This window comes from Drosophila miranda, chromosome 2 (assembly GCF_003369915.1).
Source record: "Drosophila miranda strain MSH22 chromosome 2, D.miranda_PacBio2.1, whole genome shotgun sequence".
Taxonomy (NCBI): domain Eukaryota; kingdom Metazoa; phylum Arthropoda; class Insecta; order Diptera; family Drosophilidae; genus Drosophila; species Drosophila miranda.
The window spans coordinates 14808907-14832912 of record NC_046675.1 but is presented as its reverse complement, the minus strand read 5'-3'; the positions used below and the strand labels follow the sequence as shown (position 1 = coordinate 14832912).

General features: G+C 48.5%; 2 protein-coding genes and 1 long non-coding RNA gene across 3 annotated transcripts in view; 2 read left to right on the top strand and 1 right to left on the bottom strand.

The window, feature by feature from the left end:
- LOC108157015 (cGMP-specific 3',5'-cyclic phosphodiesterase) overlaps positions 1–23463 on the top strand; it is a 45630-nt gene extending 22167 nt beyond the window's left edge. The window contains exons 3-14 of the mRNA XM_033389384.1: positions 4928–6139; positions 15012–15279; positions 16450–16695; positions 16780–17045; positions 18738–18827; positions 18894–19184; positions 19244–19487; positions 19551–19642; positions 19710–20033; positions 20771–20924; positions 20982–21141; positions 21201–23463. Of these exons, the coding sequence (XP_033245275.1) occupies positions 5420–6139; positions 15012–15279; positions 16450–16695; positions 16780–17045; positions 18738–18827; positions 18894–19184; positions 19244–19487; positions 19551–19642; positions 19710–20033; positions 20771–20924; positions 20982–21141; positions 21201–21834 (3489 nt within the window). The 5' untranslated portion in view covers positions 4928–5419 and the 3' untranslated portion in view covers positions 21835–23463. The remainder of the gene's footprint in view (positions 1–4927; positions 6140–15011; positions 15280–16449; positions 16696–16779; positions 17046–18737; positions 18828–18893; positions 19185–19243; positions 19488–19550; positions 19643–19709; positions 20034–20770; positions 20925–20981; positions 21142–21200) is intronic.
- Positions 11046–12400, top strand: LOC117187210. The gene is made up of 2 exons (XR_004471964.1): positions 11046–11580; positions 11637–12400. It is a non-coding gene; the product is annotated as an uncharacterized LOC117187210 (long non-coding RNA).
- On the bottom strand, positions 20042–20474 carry LOC108157016 (putative uncharacterized protein DDB_G0271974). Its single transcript, XM_017288821.2, has one exon. The coding sequence runs from the start codon at positions 20472–20474 to the stop codon at positions 20076–20078; it is 399 nt and encodes a 132-aa protein (XP_017144310.1). The 3' UTR covers positions 20042–20075.
- Positions 23464–24006: the final 543 nt, after the last annotated feature.

Here is a 24006-nt window from a genome sequence, read left to right as displayed (position 1 = left end):
CGCTTGAGGATTGCAGGGGATTATTGGGATTTAAATTGAACTTTCCACTGTATAAATACTGCTTTAAATTGGCTCATGAATATTGATCACAGAAACACGAATGTGTGGAGCACATGCTACGTATATTTCAATAAATATTTGATGGAAATTTAAATAAACAGAAACGAAGCCAATAAAAGCAAATCAATACGAAGGGACTGTTCCTGAGCAGGATTGAGGATTATTTCTCTTGTCGTATTTGTCACTGTTGAAAGCTGAAACTATTAGAGCACATCCTTGTGCCAGTAGTAGCCAGTAGTCTTTGAATCGTTTTTGCTTTGGCTTTATGCACTCTTCCAATCTGTCAGGACAAACACAGATCCTTTATATTAGCCTTGATTGAGTTTTGAGCTCGAGTTTGATGGGAATTTGCAATTGCCTGGCTATGGCCTGGCCCCCCCCTGGCATTTTCAGACGAGTATGTGGCAACAGAGGGGAAAATCTGACAGATCCCCTGCCCCATTGTCATGGCACACCCACATTTGCGGCCTGGCAGGTAAACATTCTAGCTAAAACCGAATGGCTCTTGCACGAGTACGAGGACGAGTACTCATACGAGAATGCACAATTTAAATTCTAGGATTACATGCCAAAGCCCCCACTCGATTCCATTCCCCACTCAGCCCACTCAGTCGGCAGGCAGGGCTTGAGGCCACAATCTTCGTCTTGGCCCTGCAATTATGCCCGAAATTTGCGCAATTATTATGCAACAAGTACAGAGTATTGTCTGCGGAAATGTTCAAGAGGCTGTTCGAAGTGTGTGTGTGGGGCGTGTTGGGGCATGTCATGTTCTTGGGGGAAATGTAAAATTTGAATTACCGCAGAGGCGGAGGAGAGGACTTTATGTCAGCACCAGGTCACACATGGCCCCGTCCATGCCTCTCTCTCTCTCTGGCTCTCCTTGAACACATTTTCCACTTTGAAGCCAAAAAGGCAAAATGTCCGTTGGGAGCCGACGCCAACGTCAGCAGCAGGCAGGCAGGCATCGTTGAAAGCTTATAAAGTGCAACAGCATTGCGGTAGAGGCTGCTCCTTCTTTGCACGTGACTGCCCTGCCAATGCATTAAAGGGGGCGAAGGGTAGGGTGGAAAGTGTGGCAAGAGTGTGTGGCACCGCTAAGCGCTGCTGATGAAGTCGCGTCCAAAATGCAACGTTGCAACATTGCAAATTGAAAACAAGAAACTAAAGGTGCTGACACGGCCAGCTCAGCGACAAAGCAGCTCGGCGACAAGGCGACAAAGCTACAAACTAGCCGCAAAGTTAATTTACCCGAGCCCCGACTCCGCCTCCGTCCTTCCTTCGTTGCCAGCGTTGCACGCACATCATGTAACTGGCACTTCCGCTTGCAAAATGGCGCCCACACACTCGACCCACAATGCGAGGAGGGGGGGGGAGGGGCGACGCGTCGGCCACTAATTCTGTAATTTCAAACGTGCCGCCTAAGTGCACAACTACAAAGTCCGTGGCCACCGCCATCTATTTACGGTCAGCATGAGGTCCAAATCCAGGTCCAGGTGGGGGCAGTGGCGGTGGCGGTGGCGGTGGCAGTGTTGCAACCGCAGTCTCGGTGCCTCCGTCATTTGCATGTCCCCGAGTAAACGGCTAATGACGTGGCGCCTTCGTCTCTCCTGCCACGGACACGAACACTCTGTGTGTGGTGCACTTTAATTAAAAATAACTACAGCTGCAGAATTACGCACACAGTTTTTAATTAGGAGAAATATGAGTAGACCTCCCCCCTCCCTCCCGCTCTCACTCTGATTGCAGCTTTAAATAAATAATTATTTATCATTTTAATTTGAGTATCGGCCAATGTAGACATTTTCGCTAATTAGTTTGTTGAGCGCGGTGCGTGGGATGCTTCTACGTTTTATCCTTAATGGAGTCCTCCACTGGATTAGATAATGCGATATCTGTTTATCCTATTCGCCCACTCAAGCCCCCACTCAGACCCCCACTCAACCTTTATCGCTTCGAGAGCACTCACACATACATATATTGGCATCCCGCATGGGGCTAGGCTTTCCTCCATTTTGTATGCCACGATGGACGCGATTTCCGCTGCTCATTTCCGGTTTGATGTGCGTGACCTGCTGCACGGAAAGGCATACATGCCCGCCCCCACCCTCGCCCCCGCCCGCGCACACTAATTACTGCTGTCTGTATCGGGGAACCGTCTATCTACTCTGCTCTACTGGCCCTCAATGGAAATTATGCAAATGTTGACTTGGCTGACGGACAGGCATTGTCCTGACCAAGGGGGGGGCCAAGGGACCAAGCGATATGCGCTTTTGTGGCAGCTAAACGCTTTGGCAAATGCATCATTTGCATGGCTTTAATTGCATCTAATTGTTTGCATTTTAGCGAGAGGCAGAGAGTTATATGCATTGTACATGAGGTTGTGAGAAATCCCATATGGCACGGCATCCACAGCCGCTGCCATAGCCACAGCCACAGCCACGCGATTACTTTCTGGTATGCTGGAGTCGTGTACTCCTGCACGTACTCGCACTCGCACTCGCACTCGCACTCGCATTCACATTCGTGTAATTTCCGGCCAAGTCGGTCATGAATTATGCAAGAAATCGCAGTCTACTTTGTTGATGAAAGAAATTTTAGCTGTTTTTTCTGATGGTGTGCCTGCTAATAGAATTTTAATGATGCTTTGATGTTCATTAAGAAGGCTGCTGATTCAATCAGAGTACACAAGTAAGAACCGTGTATTGGAGTACTCTGAATTACATTTATAGTTGATTGAAGTACATTAATGTGGTCTCTTTGAGTGCCTAATCCTGCAAGAGGAGTCGTAAAATGGTTTCACCATTCGTTAATGCTTTTCCCCCTTGGGGGACTGCCTTTTAGAGGGGATATTCCGGGTCTATGAATATGTATAGAATTCGTAAATTCGTATTATTATGTACCCTTCATATCGACTGTACTCCCAATACGCCCGATTAGTGTCCTCGCATTGGCTTTAAAATTTATCGAGTTAATTCTACTGCATAATTCGTGTCTCTCAACTAAGCTGATAATCCCAGTTGTTTCGAGTTTCCAACTTAATTTTCGATTTATGGCAGTCAAAAGTGCAGCCCCCTTTGCCGCCTTTGGCCCCTTTCGACGAAGGGCTATAAAAATAAAAAATTTGTTAACCAAAGTGCGCATTAAACTCTTAATCTTTAGTGTTGACATTAAATTTACAATAGCAACTAAGCGAAGTTTCCAGAGAACCAGGGACCAGGGACCAAGGACCAGGGCCAGCCACACCCACAGACGCCCACAAAATGCGGGCGCGAACAAAGCAATATACACACACACACACACACACACAGAGAGACAGAGTGAGAGAGAGAGAAGAGTTCAGGAATTTATTACCCAATTTGAAATTGCAAACGAGTGCGTGATAAAGTCCTGGGATGTTGGGTGCTGCCTTTTGCCTTTTGCCGTCATGGTTGTTGCTCTTAGTCTTGTGTTTTATTCAAAACGCCATTGTTTATGCCAGGAAGTGGGAGGGGCAGAGCAGTGCAAACAAGTGCAGGTTGCATGCAACGTCAGTGGCGGTCAAGGTGCCCAAGCAAACAAAGGACAATGTCAGGACACCATCAGAATAGCCAAGCCAAAGACCTGCAAAGAAACGATATAATCTAGTGACTCGACAATGTGATACCCGGTGATTAGTGGGGGATATGTTCCTTAAGAAGGAGGTGGGACTCTTTCCAGGACGAAAAGGCGTGAATGGGAACCTTTTTCCACCATTCTGGCTGTATATTTGAATGTTTTTCTTGATGATGCCCAGGAAACGTGATGGCGCTCGCTCTAATGCTCATATTCTCTGCGATTTGGCTACTATATCTACCTGCCGATCACATTAGCACGAACACAGCATACCCTGCAATATGGGGGTATAATAAACCGGACTGGCATGTTAAGAGCAAAACTGTTGGCACACTTTGGAGCTGGCTTATGACTGGAGGACTTGGAGGATGGGATTGGGGATGGCAATCTTAATGGCTTGACGCTGGTGCTGGTGCCAGTCAATGCTGCTGAAGGTGCGGGTGGAAGCTGCAGCATGCGGCACGTGGCACATGCCGAAAGTGATTCCATGCAAATGTCGAGGGCCATTTCAATGCAAATGCGCATGAATGGCAACGTTGTTTCACTCCCAGGATCCCCGCACCTCACCGCATTTTCATTTTAAATATTTTCCGCTCTACTCTGCTCGGAAAACGTGAATGCAGTCGTGGCTCCCGATTCCCATTTGCATTTGACGTCAGCAGGAATCCGCCTCACCTTTGCCGCAGGCTTTCCTTTCACCCACTTGCCGCGTCTTCACCCCTCGCCTCGTTGGGTGTTGCGGGGTCATAAATTTGTGTCCCATTCAAAGATTTAAATATATTTCCATTCCGCATTTTGGGTCGAGATTTTCAAGAGATTCAGCGAATTTATTGCTCCGCAAATAAATTCTATTCGAAAGAGTTTTGGGAATTGAAAGAGCAGCTTAAGTCTATAGAAAACCTAAAGAGAGGGCTTTCCAGATTGAACAATGAATGTTTATTGCATATCCGAGCGCCTGAAGGTCTCTGAAAATTGTCATCATTTCATTAGTAATCCCAGCATGGAATCCCCTGCAAAACTTTCACCCAAGACATTATTTTTTAAGCAGCTGATAGGAGATTCCACCGACGTTAATGGCTGGGAGCTGAGGGCTGAAGGCCACGCCCAGGCCATCTAGAATTTCGAAGCGATTCCCCTAATAGCAGCCGGCCATTAGACTCAAGTGGCAATGCGGCAATGTGGCAAAGTTGCGTCTAAACTTTCCATTCTGTTCCATTTGACTAGCAACTAATCCGCCATCAAATACTAACTTTTTCTCGTGTTCTCTTCCTTGCAGGCTGGAAATCGCAGACTGGAGGCAGTCTCTGGGGGAGAACGAGGATTAACTTCTTCTCTGCAGGAGCGAGGAGAGTATTGTTTAAGGCCATCAGAAGACAAACAAAGGGCCACGGCCATCCAGAGGATAAAAGACTGGGGCAAACGTGCATGAAGTGAAATCTGGAGGCTAACCAGGCGATGAGACGAGTGGTCCATCAATTACCCCCAGCCAGCGCCCACCTGCCCCGAGTTGTCCATTAAAAGTGAAGAAGGATTGGAGGAGTGCAGGAGTGGAGGACACAACAGGTTGCCTTGGGGGTCACATAAATCCCGCCACTGAGTTGAGCCTGTACCCGGAGCCACATAAGTGGGCGACAAGTACGTGACTTAATCAGCACACGCAGCAGGAGCCTCCCGGAGCAGCCAGCCAGGAGCAGCTGAGGAGCAGCCACAGGAGCCCACGCGGCTGCACGCTAACGAGGCGACATCCTGGCCATTTCGCAATGATTTCATGCACGAGCTCGGCACCCGTCAAAGACCACTGAGCAGCAGCAGCAGCAGCAGCAACATGACAGATGTGTCAGCGGCAGCTGGCGGCGCCACAGCTCCGGCGGAGACCGCCGCCACGTCGTCGTCGGCGTCCAAACCGCTGACCAATGGCGCCAACAAGACATCAACGGCAATGGCAGCGCCAACGCCAACGCCAACAACAGCTGCCACCGCAGCAGGAGCGGCGGAGGCAGGAGCTATCACCTCGGTGGCCGGCATAAGCAATCAGGTCAAGTTGGAGCACCACCACCGGCAGAGCAATAACAATCGGCCAGTGGCCCCGTACCCGCCCGTGCCCGCTGCCAAGCCCAAGCCCACACCCGAAAGCAAATTCAAGTCTACATCGCGCGAGGTAGACGCCACCTTAAGGCCAACACCTGCGAGGAGTTCCACCATCAGTCCCGGCATCAGCATTCACACCCAAACGATACAGCAGGAGAGTAGCAGCGCCAAGCCGGGGATGTCCTCGTCCTCGTCCTCCGCCCAGCAGGATGTCGATGAGGTGGCGCGTCTGTTCGAGGAGAAGCCGGAGGCCTTCGAGAAATGGCTGACGGAGCGGGCACCGCCCGAGGCTCTCAGCCGACTGCAGGAGTTTATCGAAAGCCGGAAACCGCTGAAACGACCTTCGGTCACCTCGGATCTCTTCCAGCAATGGATGTCCGCCTCGCCCTTAGTGCAGCAGGTGAGTGGTGCAGGGTTTATTTAATAAATGGGATGGCCCTGAGAGAGGTAGAGGTATACTTTAAGGACGATGTTAGTTGGCATTGATTAGAGCGTATTACTTCGGGACTGGCGATTGGGGAGTTCCAGTAAGCCAGCGCTTTTAGCCAAGATTTAGTTCTGATCCACGCACCACCTTGGCCGGATGCGCAAGCATTTAAATGAAAGTTGTCTTAGCACTTGTTCCACTGCAAATTAGTTTTCGTAGCCAGAACGAATCGGATTGCTGTTCCCCTCCCCCACTCCTCCTCTCCTCCTGCTCCTCTCTGCCCTTCGCTTCTGGCCATCTCATTCATTCGGGCTATCAGAGCCATCTCCTTCCTCAAACCAAAATGTTAGCAAGTGCAAATGCAGAGCCAAGTGGCAATGGAAATGGCAATGGCAATTGCAGTCCGCCCAAGCACTCAACTATCTCGCAGATACACATCCACTGTGATGTCTGTTGCTGCTGGTGCTTTGTGTGTGTGTGTGGTGGGTGGGTGGGGTTTTTTTTTTTTTTTTTTTTTTTTTTTTTTTTTTTTTTTTTTTGTTGTTGTTGTGTGACTACAGGAAAGCTTCATGCCGACTCAGCCGAAGCCGAAGTGAGGGACTCTAACCGCTCTAAAACCAACCACACCTATCCCGGATCCCGGCGGTACTGTCGCGAGATATTACTTCGCCGGGGGGAGATGCCCGTAGGGCTCTTCTCTTAATAATCTCCTTTATCCTTTATCTCCTTGCATTGCGTGCTCTTTCTTCGCGACGCAGTTTGGTAGCCATAGTTACGGCCATGAGTCTAATCGAGGCCCAGTTTCCTTCCGACTCCAGCAGGCATTCTGCCAGGTTTGACACCTCTGGCATTCTTCCAAGCTTGTTGCTTAGATCCTCTCGTTCTTGCCGAAATCTTGGACATTCGAAGAAGCAGTGCTCTGCGTCTTCGATGACCCCTGCGCAGACCACGCAGAAGGGGTCGTCCTCGTGCTTAAACCTATGCAGGTAGGCTTTAAAGCAACCGTGTCCTGTCAGCAGTTGTGTCAGGTGATACTCCACTTGTCCATGGCTACGGTTCAGCCAACTCTTCAGGTCTGGGATTAGCCTATGGGTCCATCGCCCTTTGCTGCTGTTATCCCACGAATCTTGCCATTGCAGGATTGTGCGCTGCCTTAAGGCACCTCTGGTGTCCTGGTCCGTAGTCCCCAGGGTTCGCTGTGCCCTGATTCCTGCGGCTTCTCTTGCCAGCAGATGGATGGGAATCATTCCTGCGACCACAAGTGCGGCGTCTTGGGATACCGTTCTGAATGCGCAACACACCCTCAGGGCACACAGCCTCTGGACTGCGTTGCATTCTCGGGCATATGTTTTATGCTTCATTGCATCAACCCATATTGGTGCAGCGTACATTAGCGTTGAGCCAACTACGCTCGCTAGTAGCTTTCGCCTTGGCTGTTTCGGGCCTCCGGTGTTGGCCATGATGCGGGATAGGGCCACTGCCGTCTTTCCTGCCTTGCTGCTTGCATACGCCATGTGATGCTTGAAGCTGAGTCTGTGGTCAATCATGACCCCCAGGTACTTCAGGCTTGGACTGGAGCTAATAGTGCAGTCTCCTACTCGGATCGTGGCCGTCTCCACTACTTTCCTGCTGCTTATGAGCACCGCCTCCGTTTTGTGGGTGGCTAATGAGAGATCCCTCCCTGATAGCCATGTTCTGGCTCTCTCTACCGCGTCGTTGCAGATTTCTTCCGCCGCTTCTTTCTGTTTTGCCACTACGACTATTGCTATGTCGTCGGCAAAGCCTATCACCGTGGCGCCCATTGGCATATCCATCTTGAGGATTCCATCATACATGATGTTCCACAGCAGCGGGCCGAGGACCGATCCTTGGGGAACTCCTCCAGTGATTTGGTGCTCACGTGTCCCTTTATCCGTCTCATATATGAGCACTCGGTCTCTTAGGTAGTCCGCGATGATATTCTGCAGATACGGCGGTATTTGAAAGTTTCTCAATTCTTCTAGTATGTGATCCCAATTGGCAGAGTTGAATGCATTTTGGACATCGAGTGTTGCCACTATGCAATACTCTTTGGTCCCGTACATCCATCGGGTGCCATCGATAGCTCGCTTTGCTATCTCACATACCTCGCCGATTGCGTCCACCGTGGACCTGCCTTTGCGAAACCCGTGCTGTCTCGGTGAGAGCTGACGCGTTACTGCCTTCTCCAGCCTGGTGTGGATTATGCGCTCGAGGATCTTACCCACTGTGTCGAGCATGCAGAGTGGTCTATAGGATGATGGCTCCTCGGTTGGCTTGTTCCCCTTGGGTAAGAGGACTAGCCGCTGTCGCTTCCATGGTCTGGGGAAGGTCCCTTCGGACATGCACGCATTGAATAAATCCACGTACATTTGTGGATTGGTCTCAATAGCCGTGCGGAGAACGGCATTTGGGACCCCATCAGGTCCTGGTGCTTTGCCGTTCTTGATCCGTTGTAGAGCTTCGAGGACTTCTGCTCCCGTGGTGGCTTCTATTTCAGGTGGCGGTATTCTATCCATCACCCTCTGGGCTGCCACTTTCTCTGGAAATAGGGTTTCTACTATGTTAACCAGCAGATCTGCACACATTGGCGGCGGGGGACTGAACACTCGCAGTCTCTTCATTACCAGCCTGTATGCGTAGCCCCAAGGGTTCGCATCTGCGTCATCGCAGAGCTTTTCGAAGCATTTGCGCTTGGCATCCTTGATCTGCCTCTTCAAGCAGCGTCTGCTTTCCTTATATTCTCCTTGGAGCCTCTCGAATTCCGGGGAACCTCTCGAACGCTGGTATAGTCGTCTTTTCCGCTGGCACTCCTGCCTGGCGCTACCTATTGCAGCGTTCCACCAATACGTTGGCCTGCGGTTGTTCAGGCTTCTTCTTTTCCTTAGCATGGAGGCATCACATGCTTCCAGCGTATGTATAGCCAGTTGGCGTGCTCTCTCGTCAGCCGTACCGTTGGTCTCATAGTCCTCAAACATGGCCCGGACCATATCCGGCTCTAGCGTTTCGGTCTTATAACCGATCTGCTTACCAATGAACGGGTTAGGTGCGCCCGTTTCCTGGATTTCACATATGAGGGCTTGGTGGTCACTCCCGGTGTATAAGCCACTAACTTCCCACGTTGTCCTGCGGCTGAGGCTGCTGCTCACGAACGTAAGGTCTATTATAGACCCCGTTCCAGCTCTGCCGAACGTCTGCTGTGTGCCTGTGTTCAGCAGTACGGCATCCAACGTCGCAAAGCATTCTAAGAGCGCCTGTCCCCTTGGGTTCGTTCTCGGGCATCCCCACTCCGTCGCCCAAGCGTTGAAATCGCCGGCTATGAGCGTAGGGTGTTTCTCCCGCGCATCTTCAGCAATCCTTTCCAGTGCCTGCGTCGCCTGCTGTAGGCTGAGGCTCGGGGGCAGGTAGCAGCTATATATGTGCACTCCATTTATCCGGGCTCTGGCGAATCCGTCTCCGACGTATGTTTGCAGTAGTTGCTGTGTGGGACTCGCACAGCTCCATATCGCTGCCTTCTTGCTCGAGTCAGCAATCCACTCTCCCGAGTTGCGATTCCGGTATTGCTCGCTTATGACTGCTACATCAATACGGTGCTCCCTTATGGTCTGGTCCAGCAGCTGCTGTGCCATCTCGCAGTGGTTGAGGTTTAGTTGGATGATTTTCATCTATCCTTCATTTGCTGCATCGCCTTTTGGTACTGCGGGCACCTCGAACTCGTCGTTTGGTGCTTCGGGTCCTTCACCCGGTGGCGCTTGCAAAGAATGCAACTTGGTTCGTCTTTGCAATCTTTGGCCTGGTGGTCGGCTCCTGCGCAATTGTAGCAGCACTTCGTGAAGTCTTGGCTGCTCTTACAATTAGGCGCGATGTGGCCAAATTCCATGCACTTGTAGCATCTTCGGGGAGTTGACTTGGGTCGTATTCTGCAATACCCCCACCCCAGGCGAATTCTTCCTTTCTCCAGGAGGGGCTTTGCTATAGCCGGTGGAACTTTCAGAGTCAGGGTCTGCGTGCTCCTATAGGCTGGTCTGATGGAGATGGCTGCGGCCTCGCAGATTTCCACCCCAGCCTGCGCTTTGAGTTCCGCTAGGACTTCCTCTTGGGTGGACACTTCGTCTATGTCCCTTACCTCCAAGATGACAGTTTCGGTAAGACTCCTTACTTCAACCGTGCTTCCTAGCGCTTCCTTGACTGCTGCCTGCATCTCGTGGGTTCTCGGGTCCGCCGATTTTTCCAGCATCAGCAACAGCTCTCCTTTTGCCGTGCGTCGCACCCCTTGCACCGATTGCCCTAGCTTTTTAAGACTTGGCTCTGTCTTGACCTTCCTTAGGATGTCTGCATATGAGACAGTGCTGGTGGCGGCGATGACTATTGCATCGCTGCGTGGCGGTCTTGGTCGTTGCTGCTGCTTTGGCTTTGGCCTTTGCCTAGCTACGACCTTCACCCACCCCACATCTCGATCCTTTGGGGCGTCCTCCGGTCCCTTGCGAGCTACGGCGTCCCTCATTTGGCCTTCCTGCGGTTTCTTCTCCGTTTTTTTTGACTTTTTGGGTCCATGTTTTGGCTTCTTCGGCCTTGGGGACGGGGACGGGGACGGGTGGGTGGTGTTCCTGGGCTCTGGCCGTGCCCTCTTTCCCGCCCTCTCCGTCACTGCCGGCTGTGTAACCTTGGCTACAGCCTGCTCCGCAGAGATCGCCTGCCAGCACGATTCCAACTCTCGCTGCAGATATTCGATCTCATCCACCAGATCCCTCATTGGGTTCGTGATGGACCTCTTTGGGAGCACCATCAGCTTCCTCAACTCTCTGGCCTTTTGGCCCAAGCTCGCCAAATGCGCCATGGCCCTCTCCTTCTGGTCTGCTTGCTCCTCTTGGGGGCGCTGCAGCGTTGGAGGAGAGGATCTTGCGCGCTCCTCCACTGCTTCCGCCAGCTGGTTTGGCGATCGCGCCAGAGCATTTTTCCGGCGAAAGGGATTCTCCTCATCCCAGGCGAATGAGCTTGTCAGTGGAGTGCTGCAAGCCGCAGCTTGTTCCCGCTGATCGCTCATCTCCGATCTGGCCGTTGATCTGGCAACTCCGGTTGCTGTGGCCGCGCCCTCTATTGGCCAGACGCTGTCGTTTTCCCGCACTTAGCTCCGTGCCTTTAGTCAGCTGTTCTTCCGTCGTTATCCAACACCACTTGCGGTGTGCTTGGCCAATTTTGCCCAAAAACAAAAAGAAGGCAGCAACCAACAAGTGGCGCCAAGAATCACAGCGAAGAAGAATAGGAAAACAGGCACTTACCTGCTGTTCCTTCCCCCCCCCCTTCGGCCTAGGGCTCGACGGCGTCCCACTGGGATTTCGGCCAGTACTATTGGCCAGGTGGCCGCTTCTCTGCTTGCGGACTTGCGTTCCGCGCAGGTAAGTAACGCAGCACTACTATGGCTCGCGCTAACAACTCTTTGCCTCTTTTCCAGGCTAACTTCCGACGTTTTCCACTGAATTATACGGAACGATTTAAAAACACGACCGCACTCACTAGAATACACACTCTGTCTCCTCTGGGTGGGTGGGGTGGGGTGATGTATCTGTGTGAGGTTGTTTTATTTGCCACGATTCCAACTCTGCCTCCGCCTTCGCCCCCCACCGTTTCGCTGTCTCTGCCTCTGTTTATATTTGTATTTGTTTTGTTGTACTTTTGGCACTGGATTTCCGCTTTTATTTAACTTTTGTTCGCTTTTTGCAGAGCGAATTAACTAAATTGATATTTTCACAAATTTTCCTTTGCCTTCTGCTTGTCTTGTCTCTGTCTTTCCGTCTCTCCGTCTCTCTGTTTGTGTGTCTGCGTGTGAAAAGCGCTAATTGGAAAAACTCACTCGCACACATCCCTCGTACCAAGGAGGAGGCACTGATTGGGACAGGTTCGGGACTTTCCACTTTGTTGCTCTTCATGGCTTTCTGCTTTTATTTAATTCAACATTAAACATTAAGTTACACATACGCCACGTTGCCCCTCCTCTACCGCATGCTCCGAGCCCTTCCCCCAAGAAAATCGACAGTTAAAAAGCATTCGAAATATTTTTATGGTTTATATATTGTCAGCATCCGCCGCCCCACAGGTCCCTCGAACGCGGGCGCATTGCCAGTGTCAAGTATTTTTCAATTAAATTTTATTCGATATGTTCCACAACAGCTGCAACAGAAAGGAGGAAAATAAAACGAAAGGCGGTTGAAAATATGAGCACTCGCAATATTCGAAAAGGGTTTCAGTTGCTGAAGGGAATTTCAAGGCTGTTTTAAGGATGGTAGTGTGTTCTCTTGCTAAGAGATGAATTAGGAGAATTTTAACTCCGAAATATCTTTAGCTAGAGGAATCTTCCATTCCATTCTTAGCCCACAGATATTCATAATAAATTGAGCAATCGTTCTTGGAATACCAATGAGTCGTTCATTGATTGCTAATCGACATATTATACTTCCTAGATCAATAAACTCCTTTCGCCACTCTTAAGCGCCTCCCTATGACCGTTTTTACCTATACAAATAGGTGTACAGCAGGGGTTACCCATGGAGTCAATCACTTGTTATTCGTTATACTTGTTTGCTTCTTTGATTGCTCGTGTTAATGGCCATCAGATAAGTGCTTGAACTCGAACTCAAGCACTCAATTGAACTCCTTTGACCCGTGCCAACTGCCGCTTAGCCGCACTCATGCATTGCGTATGACCTGAGTCGACTCTCGGCGGGAGTCCTTTTCAATGCTCATTTCTCTGGAACATCGAGCAAAATTATGAACGATCCCTTACCTCTGTCTTGCCTACGACATCGAGTGCTGGGGGCTGCCTGCCTATTGACTGCAGCTGGCTGCACAGAAACAAAAACCAACAGAAGCGCAAGAAGAGGACTTCAGCACTCACCTGCCACTTGTGAAATCAAAACTATAAGGTACTTGTACCACGTGCCACGACTAAGGGAAAGCTCTCTTATAGATGTGTGTGTGTGTGTGTGTGTTTTTGTTTCGTGAAGGGGAAAACTAGGCCAGGCCAAAGTCAACTGCCAAGTGTCCTGTGTCTTGTGCAACAAAGCCCACCTTTGAGTCCTTTCGCCGATTGTTGGAGCTTTGCGAGTGCAATTTTTTCCCATTCTCCCCCCACTCCTGCCTCGTTAGCTGGTGAATAGCAGGTAGACCCCTGTTTTTTCCTGTCGATATTGTCAATTTATTTAAGTGCTGTTACGCAATGCAAGCTGCAGTCCCTGGCCAGGATATTGCCAGCGATAGCCCTCGTTGCAGTCCATACAGAGACGGAATAATCCCCATTAAAATTCATTCCGATTTAATGCTTTCCCCTTCCTTCTGGCCAAAAAAGGACGAAGAAGGGGCGAACTTTTTCCGATTTTATTGTCTTTTCTGGGGTCACACAAATGAATACGAGTACAACTCAAATTTATTGCCATTGGCAGAATTTCAAATGTACTTAATGCCCTTTCATGTTTTTATTTGACTTTGGTTTTAATTTTTCCGAGTTTTATTCAAAGAATTTGCATTGTTTTTCTTGTGTGTTTTCAACTTTCAATTCCATGCAAACAAAGTGAAGATTATGAAGCGCTTTTCACTCGGTTTTCCTTTTCTTTTTCTTTGGACTTTGCGAGGAGGCTGCTTCGCCTGCTTCAGACACACTCTTTCAAGGCGAGTTTTAATCGCATTTAATCGTTTAATTACTTGCTCAAGGATCTTTTTCTTGTTTTTTACTCAAGTGGTTTTCCCGTTAAGCGGTTGAACTAGGGAAAATGTGGAAGGAAAAGTTGAATGGAAAGCAATTGCGAAGAGCAAAGATTAAATTTCCTATTCGTGGAGGTCTTGTTGCAGTTTGAAGACATTTTCATAGGGAAATCAATATTTTGGCAATTAAAATAGACTCAAACTGTTGACCAACAGCCTTCTACCTGACTTTCACCTAGTAGAAAAGCACATTTCTCCTGCTTTGGAGAACGGAAGCCCCAGAGCCCACAGACACTTGGGAAAATATTCCGCCTACCTAAGAGAAATACTTTCATGGTCATCCAGGCCACAAAAGAAATACATAACCAATAAGCAAAATTATAAATAATAGGTACATTCGAGTTCATTCAAATTTAAACGTACAATTATCGATATTCTGGCAGTGGCACGTGGAAATGTTGATAGAACGAGCAACAGAAGCGAAAACAACAAATTGCCTTAATTTGTCAGAGGAAAATGATAGAGAAGAGGTACATTGGGACTGCTACTGCCATATGATAGGAGGAGGTGGCAGGAAGTTATATACAGAGGGATTATGGAATGGGATGTGGCCGTGGATTGGTACACGGCACGCAATATTCCCAGTTCTTGGGTTAATTGGCCGCTCGCACGCAGGTCCCGGCCCGAAGTTGGAGTCCGTTTTCGGTATTCAATTACCACGTTGTTGCTGCCAAGAGCTCCGCGCTGCCAACTGCTGCTAATAGACACCCTTTGAACCGGGCCAAGTTCATTTTCAGGAAGAGCGGGAGCAGTTCCCCGGGTTAAATGGCCAGCAATCGAATTGGAAAGGAAAGTATAGGAAAAGGAACAGTATATAATTAAATATTTAAAGCGACTTGTGTCTGGCCGAGTAATACGAGTAATAATGCCAGCTGATAAAGCTATTTATAAGAGAACTAATTAAATAGCGGAATTATACCAATTCCATCCTGCCGAACCCTGCCGAACAGCAGAACAGCACAGCAGCAGCAATTCAATTATTTCCCAGGCACGTTCCGATTGTACCGAATGTCCTCTGTTCTCTGGACCAGAGTCTAAGCCTTTCATTAATGTTTATGGTCTGTCCTTGCAGAAATCGCCGAGGAGCCTGTCGAACTCGTCGGCCTCCTCCACGCTGCCGGAATGCCGCCGCCATTTGATGGACCTGGACGAGGGCGAGCTGTTCATGGAGCTGATTCGCGACGTGGCCAATGAGCTGGACATCGATGTGCTCTGCCACAAGATACTGGTGAACGTGGGGCTGCTCACCCATGCGGATCGCGGCTCCCTCTTCCTGGCCAAGGGCACGCCCCACAACAAGTATCTGGTGGCCAAGCTCTTCGATGTAACACAAAAGACAGGTGAGTGATTCGCCCGTCTCTGAATCTGTGAATTGGAAATGCAATGCCTGCCTTTTCCAATTGCCAATTTTGTTGTCCTGAGTGCTGGGTGTGGACACAGGTAATCCCGCTTTAATTAAGGCGAACAATGCACAAAGGAGGGCACTGCGGAATCGGAAATATAATCCGAACAGAGTGCACTGTGAATGCCTCTGATGGAGGAGGAGCTCGTACTGAAAACTAATCAAGATGGGATCGTATTGCAATTGCCCAACATTGCCAACTCAATCTGTTTAAATATTCATTAATTAACTTTCATTCGGGGATCGGTTCGGGGACCTCTTGCCAGAGGCCCACCCATTGGATGATTATAAATTGTCACTCATTAGTGTCCAGGCCGAATAATTTCTGGGGCAACGGCGAACGCATTAGCAAAATTAAGGCCCAAACGGAAGGGCATTAAAAGTATTTGGCAGAACCAGAGTCATAAAACCGAAAAGGTCGCCATCAAATGAGAAATAGATGCTGCTAGGACAAACACACACACAGATACGCACAGATACTCACAGTTATTCATATAGAAATGCGTTACATTCGTAATGAATCTTTGGCGCAGAGCCGTGAGTAAAAGCCACCGCTTCCGCTACATAATTCAGTGGGGAAAATGCGAAAAAGATTAGACCTGGCAGCAGCCAGCACCCACCCAACAGATACGAATCCACAAGGTTATCCCCGACACAAAGATACTTTCATGCGAGTGTACGGTATGTGTGGGGCACTGCGATTATGATTTGGGGGCCAGCGCTCATGCAAATTCACATTTGACTTTTTGGTGCTCAGATTTTTCGGGGGAAGCAGCTCTTGCTGTTATTTATTTATTTATTATTTTGCCATTTTCTTGGAAGGGAGGGACCTGCTCCCCCGTTCACTGTTCGCATGGCAGAGGGAATATTTTGCCTATAAATTTAATACTTATTTAGATGCTTGCCAGCCAGCTTTATCGGGCCCTAAATACGGTCTGCTTCGAATGAACTCATTGTGGGCTCTGCCTTTGCCCCTGTCTAGCTTTATTCCGTTTCAATATTAACAGCGGGATAATGCTCGTATCTATAAAATATTAAGTGTATCCAGAGCTGCGGCTCCTGCTTTTCCCCATTGATTTGGCTTCATTTGAATCCCGTCTGATTGCAGCACTCAAGGATGCCGTGACGCGTGCCAGTGCCGAGGAGATTATCATTCCCTTCGGCATTGGCATTGCCGGAATGGTGGCCCAGACAAAGCAGATGATTAACATCAAGGAGGCGTACAAGGATGCCCGATTCAATTGCGAAATCGATCTGAAGACCGGCTACAAAACGAACGCCATCCTCTGCATGCCCATCTGCAATTACGAGGGCGACATCATAGGCGTGGCCCAAATTATCAACAAAACGAATGGTAAGCCCCTCCGCTTCCATACCCCCAGTGATTATGAATGGTGAATTATGAATCATGGTTTGGACTGTGCTATCCTTTTCTTAGGGTGCATGGAATTCGACGAGCACGATGTGGAAATCTTCCGCCGGTATCTGACTTTCTGCGGCATTGGCATACAGAACGCCCAGCTCTTCGAGATGTCCGTCCAGGAGTACAGGCGCAACCAAATCCTCCTTAATCTGGCCCGCAGCATATTCGAGGAGCAGAACAACCTCGAGTGCCTGGTCACCAAAATCATGACAGAGGCCCGCGAACTCCTCAACTGTGAGCGCTGCTCCGTGTTCCTCGTGGACCTCGACTGCTGCGAGGCGGTGAGTGTGGTGGTGTGGGTCTGGTCTCGGGATTCGGGTATCGGGATTCGGGACTCGATTTGTATGGATTCCGGGGAATTTAAAATTAATTTACTGCCATTTTTCATCCGCCCACCTGTAATTGAGGATCGCCCTTTAGTCGGTCCGCGTCCACGACACTGTCCGCAGCGTGTCCGTGGCGGGGGCCCTGTCTGTGTCGCGCTGTCAGTTTCATTAAAATTGTTTAAACGCCACCGCGTCGGCCATTTTGTTTGTATTTGTCAACTTTTTGTCGGTGGGCGTCATTGGCAGTGGGAGTGGCTGTGGACACGGCAGGGCACCCCAAGGAAATTAAAATGTGCAATTTACATTATGCTACTTGGGGACACGACTCTCAGTGGGGTGTGGGGTGGGGTGGGGTGGTGCTGTTGTTTCGCAATGAACAAGTGTCAGGCATTACGTGGAATTGTGACAGCTCCTCCGGAACAGAACAAGTGGAGAGATGGTAAATTATCCTCGAGTCGGGGCAATTTTCATTATGGCGAAAATTTTCGTTGATTGCCTGCTATTATTTGGTGCTGTCTTTCAGCATTATGAGATGCTGCTCAGTCGCGTTAAATTGTTAATAAATCAACCAAATAATATGTATGGGGCACAACGAGTCTTTAAATTAAACTCAAAGCAAAGAAGGAGGTTCTATAAGTGGGACTATAAGTGGGACTATTCAAAATATCTGTGGCTATAAACTAACCAAAAGTTATTTTCGTAAACCACTCATGAATATTTAATGTGCTCCAATGAGTCCTTATTTGCATTTCACAAAATCATGAACAAATAAATATTGCAATATTTATTTATCGAATTGTGTACAATATGGCCTGGAGCTCCGATGTGTTTTGGATGCTTTTGGATGGAATTTAATTAATAAACAATAATTGGACTGTTGTGTCCATGTGTGGGCAGCACCTTTTACCTGGGAGACCATGCGTGTTGCCAATTTTAAAGGATATTTCATACGAGATGAGGCATTCAACTTTTAACTGAAATTGCCTCTTACGGACACTCCCCCAGGCGAAATGAAAGGAGACACATTTTCCTTGCCCAACTTAATGAACGGATGAATATCGTTAGATTGCATTCTGTCAGGGGCATGCTACATTAATTTATGGCCTGCCAGCGAAGGGCAATGAAGGCCATAAATGGTCAATTGTTTGACCTTTTCATAAGCCGCACAAAAGCCACACGTTTCACAGTGGAATTGTTATTAATTTAATCAGATTTAGCCGAGTGTGCGTGGGGCACTGTAATCAACCAAATGAAACGCCGATGATTACAATAATTGTTTAATTTTGGGGAAATTCCAACACAAAATTAGTCATTATCTGTTGACGACTGATAATGAAAGTGCATAATGCTCAATTTATTAGGCCATAAGGCTAAACAGGGCCCAAGGGGGGCAGAGCGGAGCGGAGGGCAGTGCATAAGCTGCCACTGAAAACTTTGCTGACATGCCCGTCATGTGCAACATGTCAGCTTAATTATGCGCACTCTTGAGGGCCACTCTTCCACGTGGGGTGGAGAAGGACTCTGGCCGGGTGGCAGGCGGGTGGGAATGCAATTTATCAACAAGTTTGCCGCTTGGGGGTGACCGTTACGAGCTCCATTAGTGGCAGCCACTTAATGTCCACGCCCTGTCCTTGCTGTCCCTTGCAGAGCCATTTGGAGAAGATAATTGAGAAGCCCAATCAGCCGGAGCAGCGCCCCACTCGCGCCATCATGCCCGGCGACAGCTTCGACGAGAAGGTAAGCCCCACTTCTGACTTCTATGGCGGCATCCGATTCTGATTGGAGTCTCAATCCCCTCTGCAGCAGAAAATGCGCAACCGCTTCACGGTGCTGTTCGAGCTCGGCGGGGAGTATCAGGCGGCCAGTGTGTCCCGGCCCTCGAAGACCGAGCTGAGCACCTCGACCCTGGCACAAATTGCCCAGTTCGTGGCCACCACCGGGCAGACGGTCAACATATGCGATGTCCACGAGTGGGTGCGGGACCACAACCAGATACGGGCCGAGAGCGAGATCGATAGCACCCAGGCCATACTCTGCATGCCGATTGTGAATGCCCAGAAAGTTGTGATTGGTGTGGCCCAGCTGATCAACAAGGTAAGAGATAGCCCTCTGGATTGAAGGAAGTTTGGCTCTTGCAATCTCCATTCTTTCAGGCCAATGGCGTACCTTTTACCGAATCGGATGCCTCCATTTTCGAGGCCTTCGCCATCTTCTGCGGCTTGGGCATCCACAACACCCAGATGTACGAGAATGCCTGCAAGCTGATGGCCAAGCAAAAGGTGGCTCTGGAGTGTTTGAGCTACCATGCCACAGCCAGTCAGGATCAGACAGAGAAGCTCACCCAAGATGCCATTGCCGAGGCAGAGTCCTACAATCTGTACAGTTTCACATTTACGGGTAAGCCGAATCTCTTTGAATCTACACTCTTTCCCAAACGTTCCTAAACCATTTCCATTTAAGACTTTGAACTGGTGGACGATGACACCTGTCGGGCCGTGCTGCGGATGTTTTTGCAGTGCAATCTGGTCTCCCAGTTCCAGATACCCTACGATGTATGTAGAGGAATAGATACACTATTCTAGCATAAAGAGCTTTAAACTATGATTCATCGCTTCCTAGGTCCTCTGTCGTTGGGTCCTGAGTGTCCGCAAGAACTATCGTCCTGTAAAGTATCACAATTGGCGGCACGCTCTCAACGTGGCTCAGACCATGTTCGCCATGCTAAAAACTGGCAAAATGGAGCGCTTCATGACGGATCTGGAAATACTGGGCCTGCTGGTGGCCTGCCTGTGCCATGACCTCGACCATCGCGGCACCAACAACGCCTTTCAGACAAAGACCGAGTCCCCGCTGGCCATTCTCTACACGACCAGCACGATGGAGCATCATCACTTCGATCAGTGCGTGATGATCCTCAACTCCGAGGGAAACAACATATTCCAGGTAAGTTTCAAAAGTTTAATAGAGATTTTTGCCCATCATAACTTAGCCCCGGACAACGCGGACTTTCTTGCTTTTGGCCTGAAGATTCCTACGGTTCGAGCTGTTGCCCTTCCGAGCATTCACGCGTGCCTTGCGACCACTCGTGCGGCCACTCTTCGAGCTGGATGAGCTAGAGCTGCCAGATCCGAGTCGTATCTTCCTCTTGGCGGTGTACTTGAGATTGGTGACGCGAACAATCTTCGCGCCACCTCCCGAGGATGAGGAGGAGGATGAGGTCGTGGATTCCGTTGTGCTTGTAGTCGCCTCTGTGGTGGTGGTGGTTGTCGCCGCATCCGTTGCGCTTGAGGCAGAGCTCGTTGTCGAGGTGGAGCTGTCTGCAGCGTTCACTTGGGACACATAAATCACCAAAGCCAGGCCGAAAAGAGCTAGAGACAACTTCATCTTGGATATTTCAACTGTGAAATGATATACCCACTGCTCCGATAATGTTCCTTTTATACTGTCCAATTGGGGAAATGATTCTATGGAAACTTTGGTTCATTCGAAACCTTCGCATCGACAAACAGAGTAGGGAAAAAAACCAAAAAAATAAAGTTCACCTTGATCCAAATGGTCTAGGCTTTTAGCCCCACACGAGTCTGTACATAATGTCGTTATTACTCCAAGTGTTTTGCTATCTAATCTAAACATAGAATAGTAGCTATTTCTGAAGCTTACTTTCACTTGCTGTTTCGTAGGCCTTGTCGCCGGAAGACTATCGCTCCGTTATGAAGACTGTGGAGAGCGCCATCCTATCCACCGACCTGGCCATGTACTTCAAGAAGCGCAATGCCTTCCTGGAGCTGGTCGAGAATGGGGAATTTGATTGGCAGGGCGAGGAAAAGAAGGATTGTAAGTACAACTGTCGACTGTAATCCTATCCAAATGGATAATGGAATCTATTTTTAGTGCTGTGCGGCATGATGATGACTGCTTGCGATGTCAGTGCCATAGCCAAGCCGTGGGAGGTGCAGCATAAGGTGGCCAAACTGGTGGCCGATGAGTTCTTCGACCAGGGTGATCTCGAGAAGCTGCAGCTAAACACCCAGCCAGTGGCCATGATGGATAGGTGATTGGGCGTAGCCTGACATCCAAGAGAAACTAGAGCTAATAATGTGATTTCCACAGGGAGCGCAAGGACGAGCTGCCAAAGATGCAGGTGGGCTTCATCGATGTTATCTGCCTGCCCCTGTACCGCGTTCTGTGCGACACCTTTCCTTGGATCAAGCCGCTGTACGAGGGAACGCTGGAAAACAGACGCAACTGGCAGGATCTGGCCGAGAAGGTGGAGATGGGCCTGACCTGGATCGACCACGATACCATCGACAAGCCCGTGGAGGAGTTTGCCGGCTGTGCCGACGAGGAGATCAAGGACATTGAATTCACGGTGACCACGCTCAACTGCAATCAGCAGGCGCAGCATGGGACAGGTGCAGGCGGCGATGACAGCCACACGCCGGAGCATCAGCGCAGCGGCTCCCGGCTGAGTATGAAAAAGACAGCCGCCCTGGGCAAGGCCGTCCGCTCGAAGCTCTCGAAGACGTTGTACAACAGCATGGACGGCTCCAAACCGAAGACCTCGCTGAAGCTGCTCGAGTCGCATGTGAGCGAGGACATGGACGACAAGAGTCCGACGAGTCCTTCACAGCCGCCGCATGCCGGCGGAAGCGTGGGACGCATGTCCGCCTCGTCATCCACCTCGTCCGCCGGCACCGTGGTGGACAAGTCGAAGAAGCGCTCCAAGTTGTGCTCGCTCTTATGACGAAAGCCCTCCAATTAGAATATGGCGACTCCCTCCAGCACCTCTGGCAGTGAGACTGACAAGTGCGGAGGGGGGCTGACCGAGTTCTAATTGGAGAGCATATGATCCCGACAAATTACTATTTTGAGCCATCCTTTGAATCCTTTGATCTGAGTTCTGAGTGTACTCTAGGGTACTCTGCCCTATCCACTCGACCTACCTGTATCTACTACTATTTGTACGTCTATAAGTGGAGAACTATCCAATCCAATCCACAATATCCCACAAAAATACCACAAGATGAGAAGGTTTACTCGGAGGAGTAGGAAGCAAATGCAGTTGCAATATTAAGATAAGTGAATGTCAAAATATGTGATCTATTTAAGGTCCCGAAGGTGCGAAGCCCACGCGTTGAACCTTTTGGTGGTTACACACTCTCTCTCTATCTATCTCTCAAGTTCCGTGTCTCTGTCGCTAACTGACTCTGAACTATAGTTATCCTGTAAGCTACAGTACTCAAGTAGATGGATCAATTTAAGTATCTGTATGTATGTAGTTCCCCTAACCAAATCGTGCTAGTCAAACGTATGAAATACTATACCTATAACACGCCTAAATATTTAAGTAGAACTCTGTTAGTCTTTAAGCTGCAATTCGTGAGGCTATGCGAGATCAGGCATCGATGTATCCCAATAACTACTAAACTAATATATATGTATGTATATGCACAGACTGTGTGCGAACTATAGCAATATTATATGATATTTCCCCCCACCCCACCCGAAAGAACACCAAAAAAACAAAAGAAAAGAAAAGTAAAATAATGATTCCACACTCTACTGGTGTGAATTGTGAGCACAGCACAAATATTGAGAATATCAATACGAAATTGAAACTTAGACACAAACAAAAGGCGTACGCAAATTGTTCTTAATATTCATCCACAATCCGCAATCCGTTTAATTGTATAAATAGATATACGCGAGCACTCGTACATAAAGATAAACATAAATATTAATATGGACGCCAGTCAATTTTTGAACTCGAAACTCAAATAAAAAACGATACTCTTGTCATATACTCGTTTGTATGTCGGTAAATATACAATAGATACTCGAATGCTAATGAGTAAAACGATCGGTCCCTCTTCACACCTCTTCTACTTATTGTAGTTGCTGCTAAGAAGTTTACTTTATCTTCGTGTTTATTGTACAGAGCGAACTACGAGTATATAGAACATAATCGAACTATGTATATGTATATTCGGACATGAATGGAAATGTCTATACAATATGTAACTATTATAGTAATATGTAACTACAACTGAATTGCTTAGCGTTACAGTGTTTAAGAGCCGCCATCTCATTGTTTTCTCATTTATCCGCGTATGCTAAGAAGGCTTTCTTAAGATCAAACTCGAAATGTTAAATCAATAAACAAACATGTATTTTTCTAGTTAATCTGCCGCTCGCTTGAAAATCAAAATCCAGACAACTTTACGAATAGCTATTTCTTTTGTGACAAATTAATTGTGTATACTTCATAATCATTTCGTTGATTGTTTCTGTTCCTAAGATTTATTCACCTTTATTTACAATACCTAAATATGTAAGACTTGCAATTGAATCAAAAATAAATCACACAATTGGGAATTACTCTAAAAACAATGTGAACTTATTTGTCCTCTTCATTCCAACAGGAAGCTATTCGAATTTGTTGTACCTTTAGTGTATACCTCTTGTAGACTCCGCAATGGAAATTATCTCTACGATATTGCTCGGCTATAGGGCAGGCGATCTGGGCGTGGCATGTCTTGTCATAATCAGAAGAGTACTACCTCCGATCTGGCAAAGATTTAGTCCCGAACTTTTGGCTGAGCAAACAATTTGAGTACTGATATTTTTCTCTACGATATATCTCGACTATAGAGCGGGCGATCGGGGGTGTCATGTCTTTTCGTGATCAGGAGAACAAAGGACATCAAGTTTTTGACGATTTTCGCAACGATCATGATGGCTTCATATTCAGTTTCGGACAAAAATCGATCACATTTTCGTAATCTAGATAGTGAGGCCGATTGACAGCCTGGATCCCCACGACTTTATTTGACTGTTCAAATTTTTAAAATCTTTAAAATCATGTTCCTTTATGAAATTCGATCCTAACTTTGAAAAAAAAAACCGTTCCGACCAG

Excerpts from the sequence above, each read along its gene's own strand:
- LOC108157016 (XM_017288821.2), bottom strand. The coding sequence starts at position 20,474 with ATGAAGTTGTCTCTAGCTCTTTTCGGCCTGGCTTTGGTGATTTATGTG.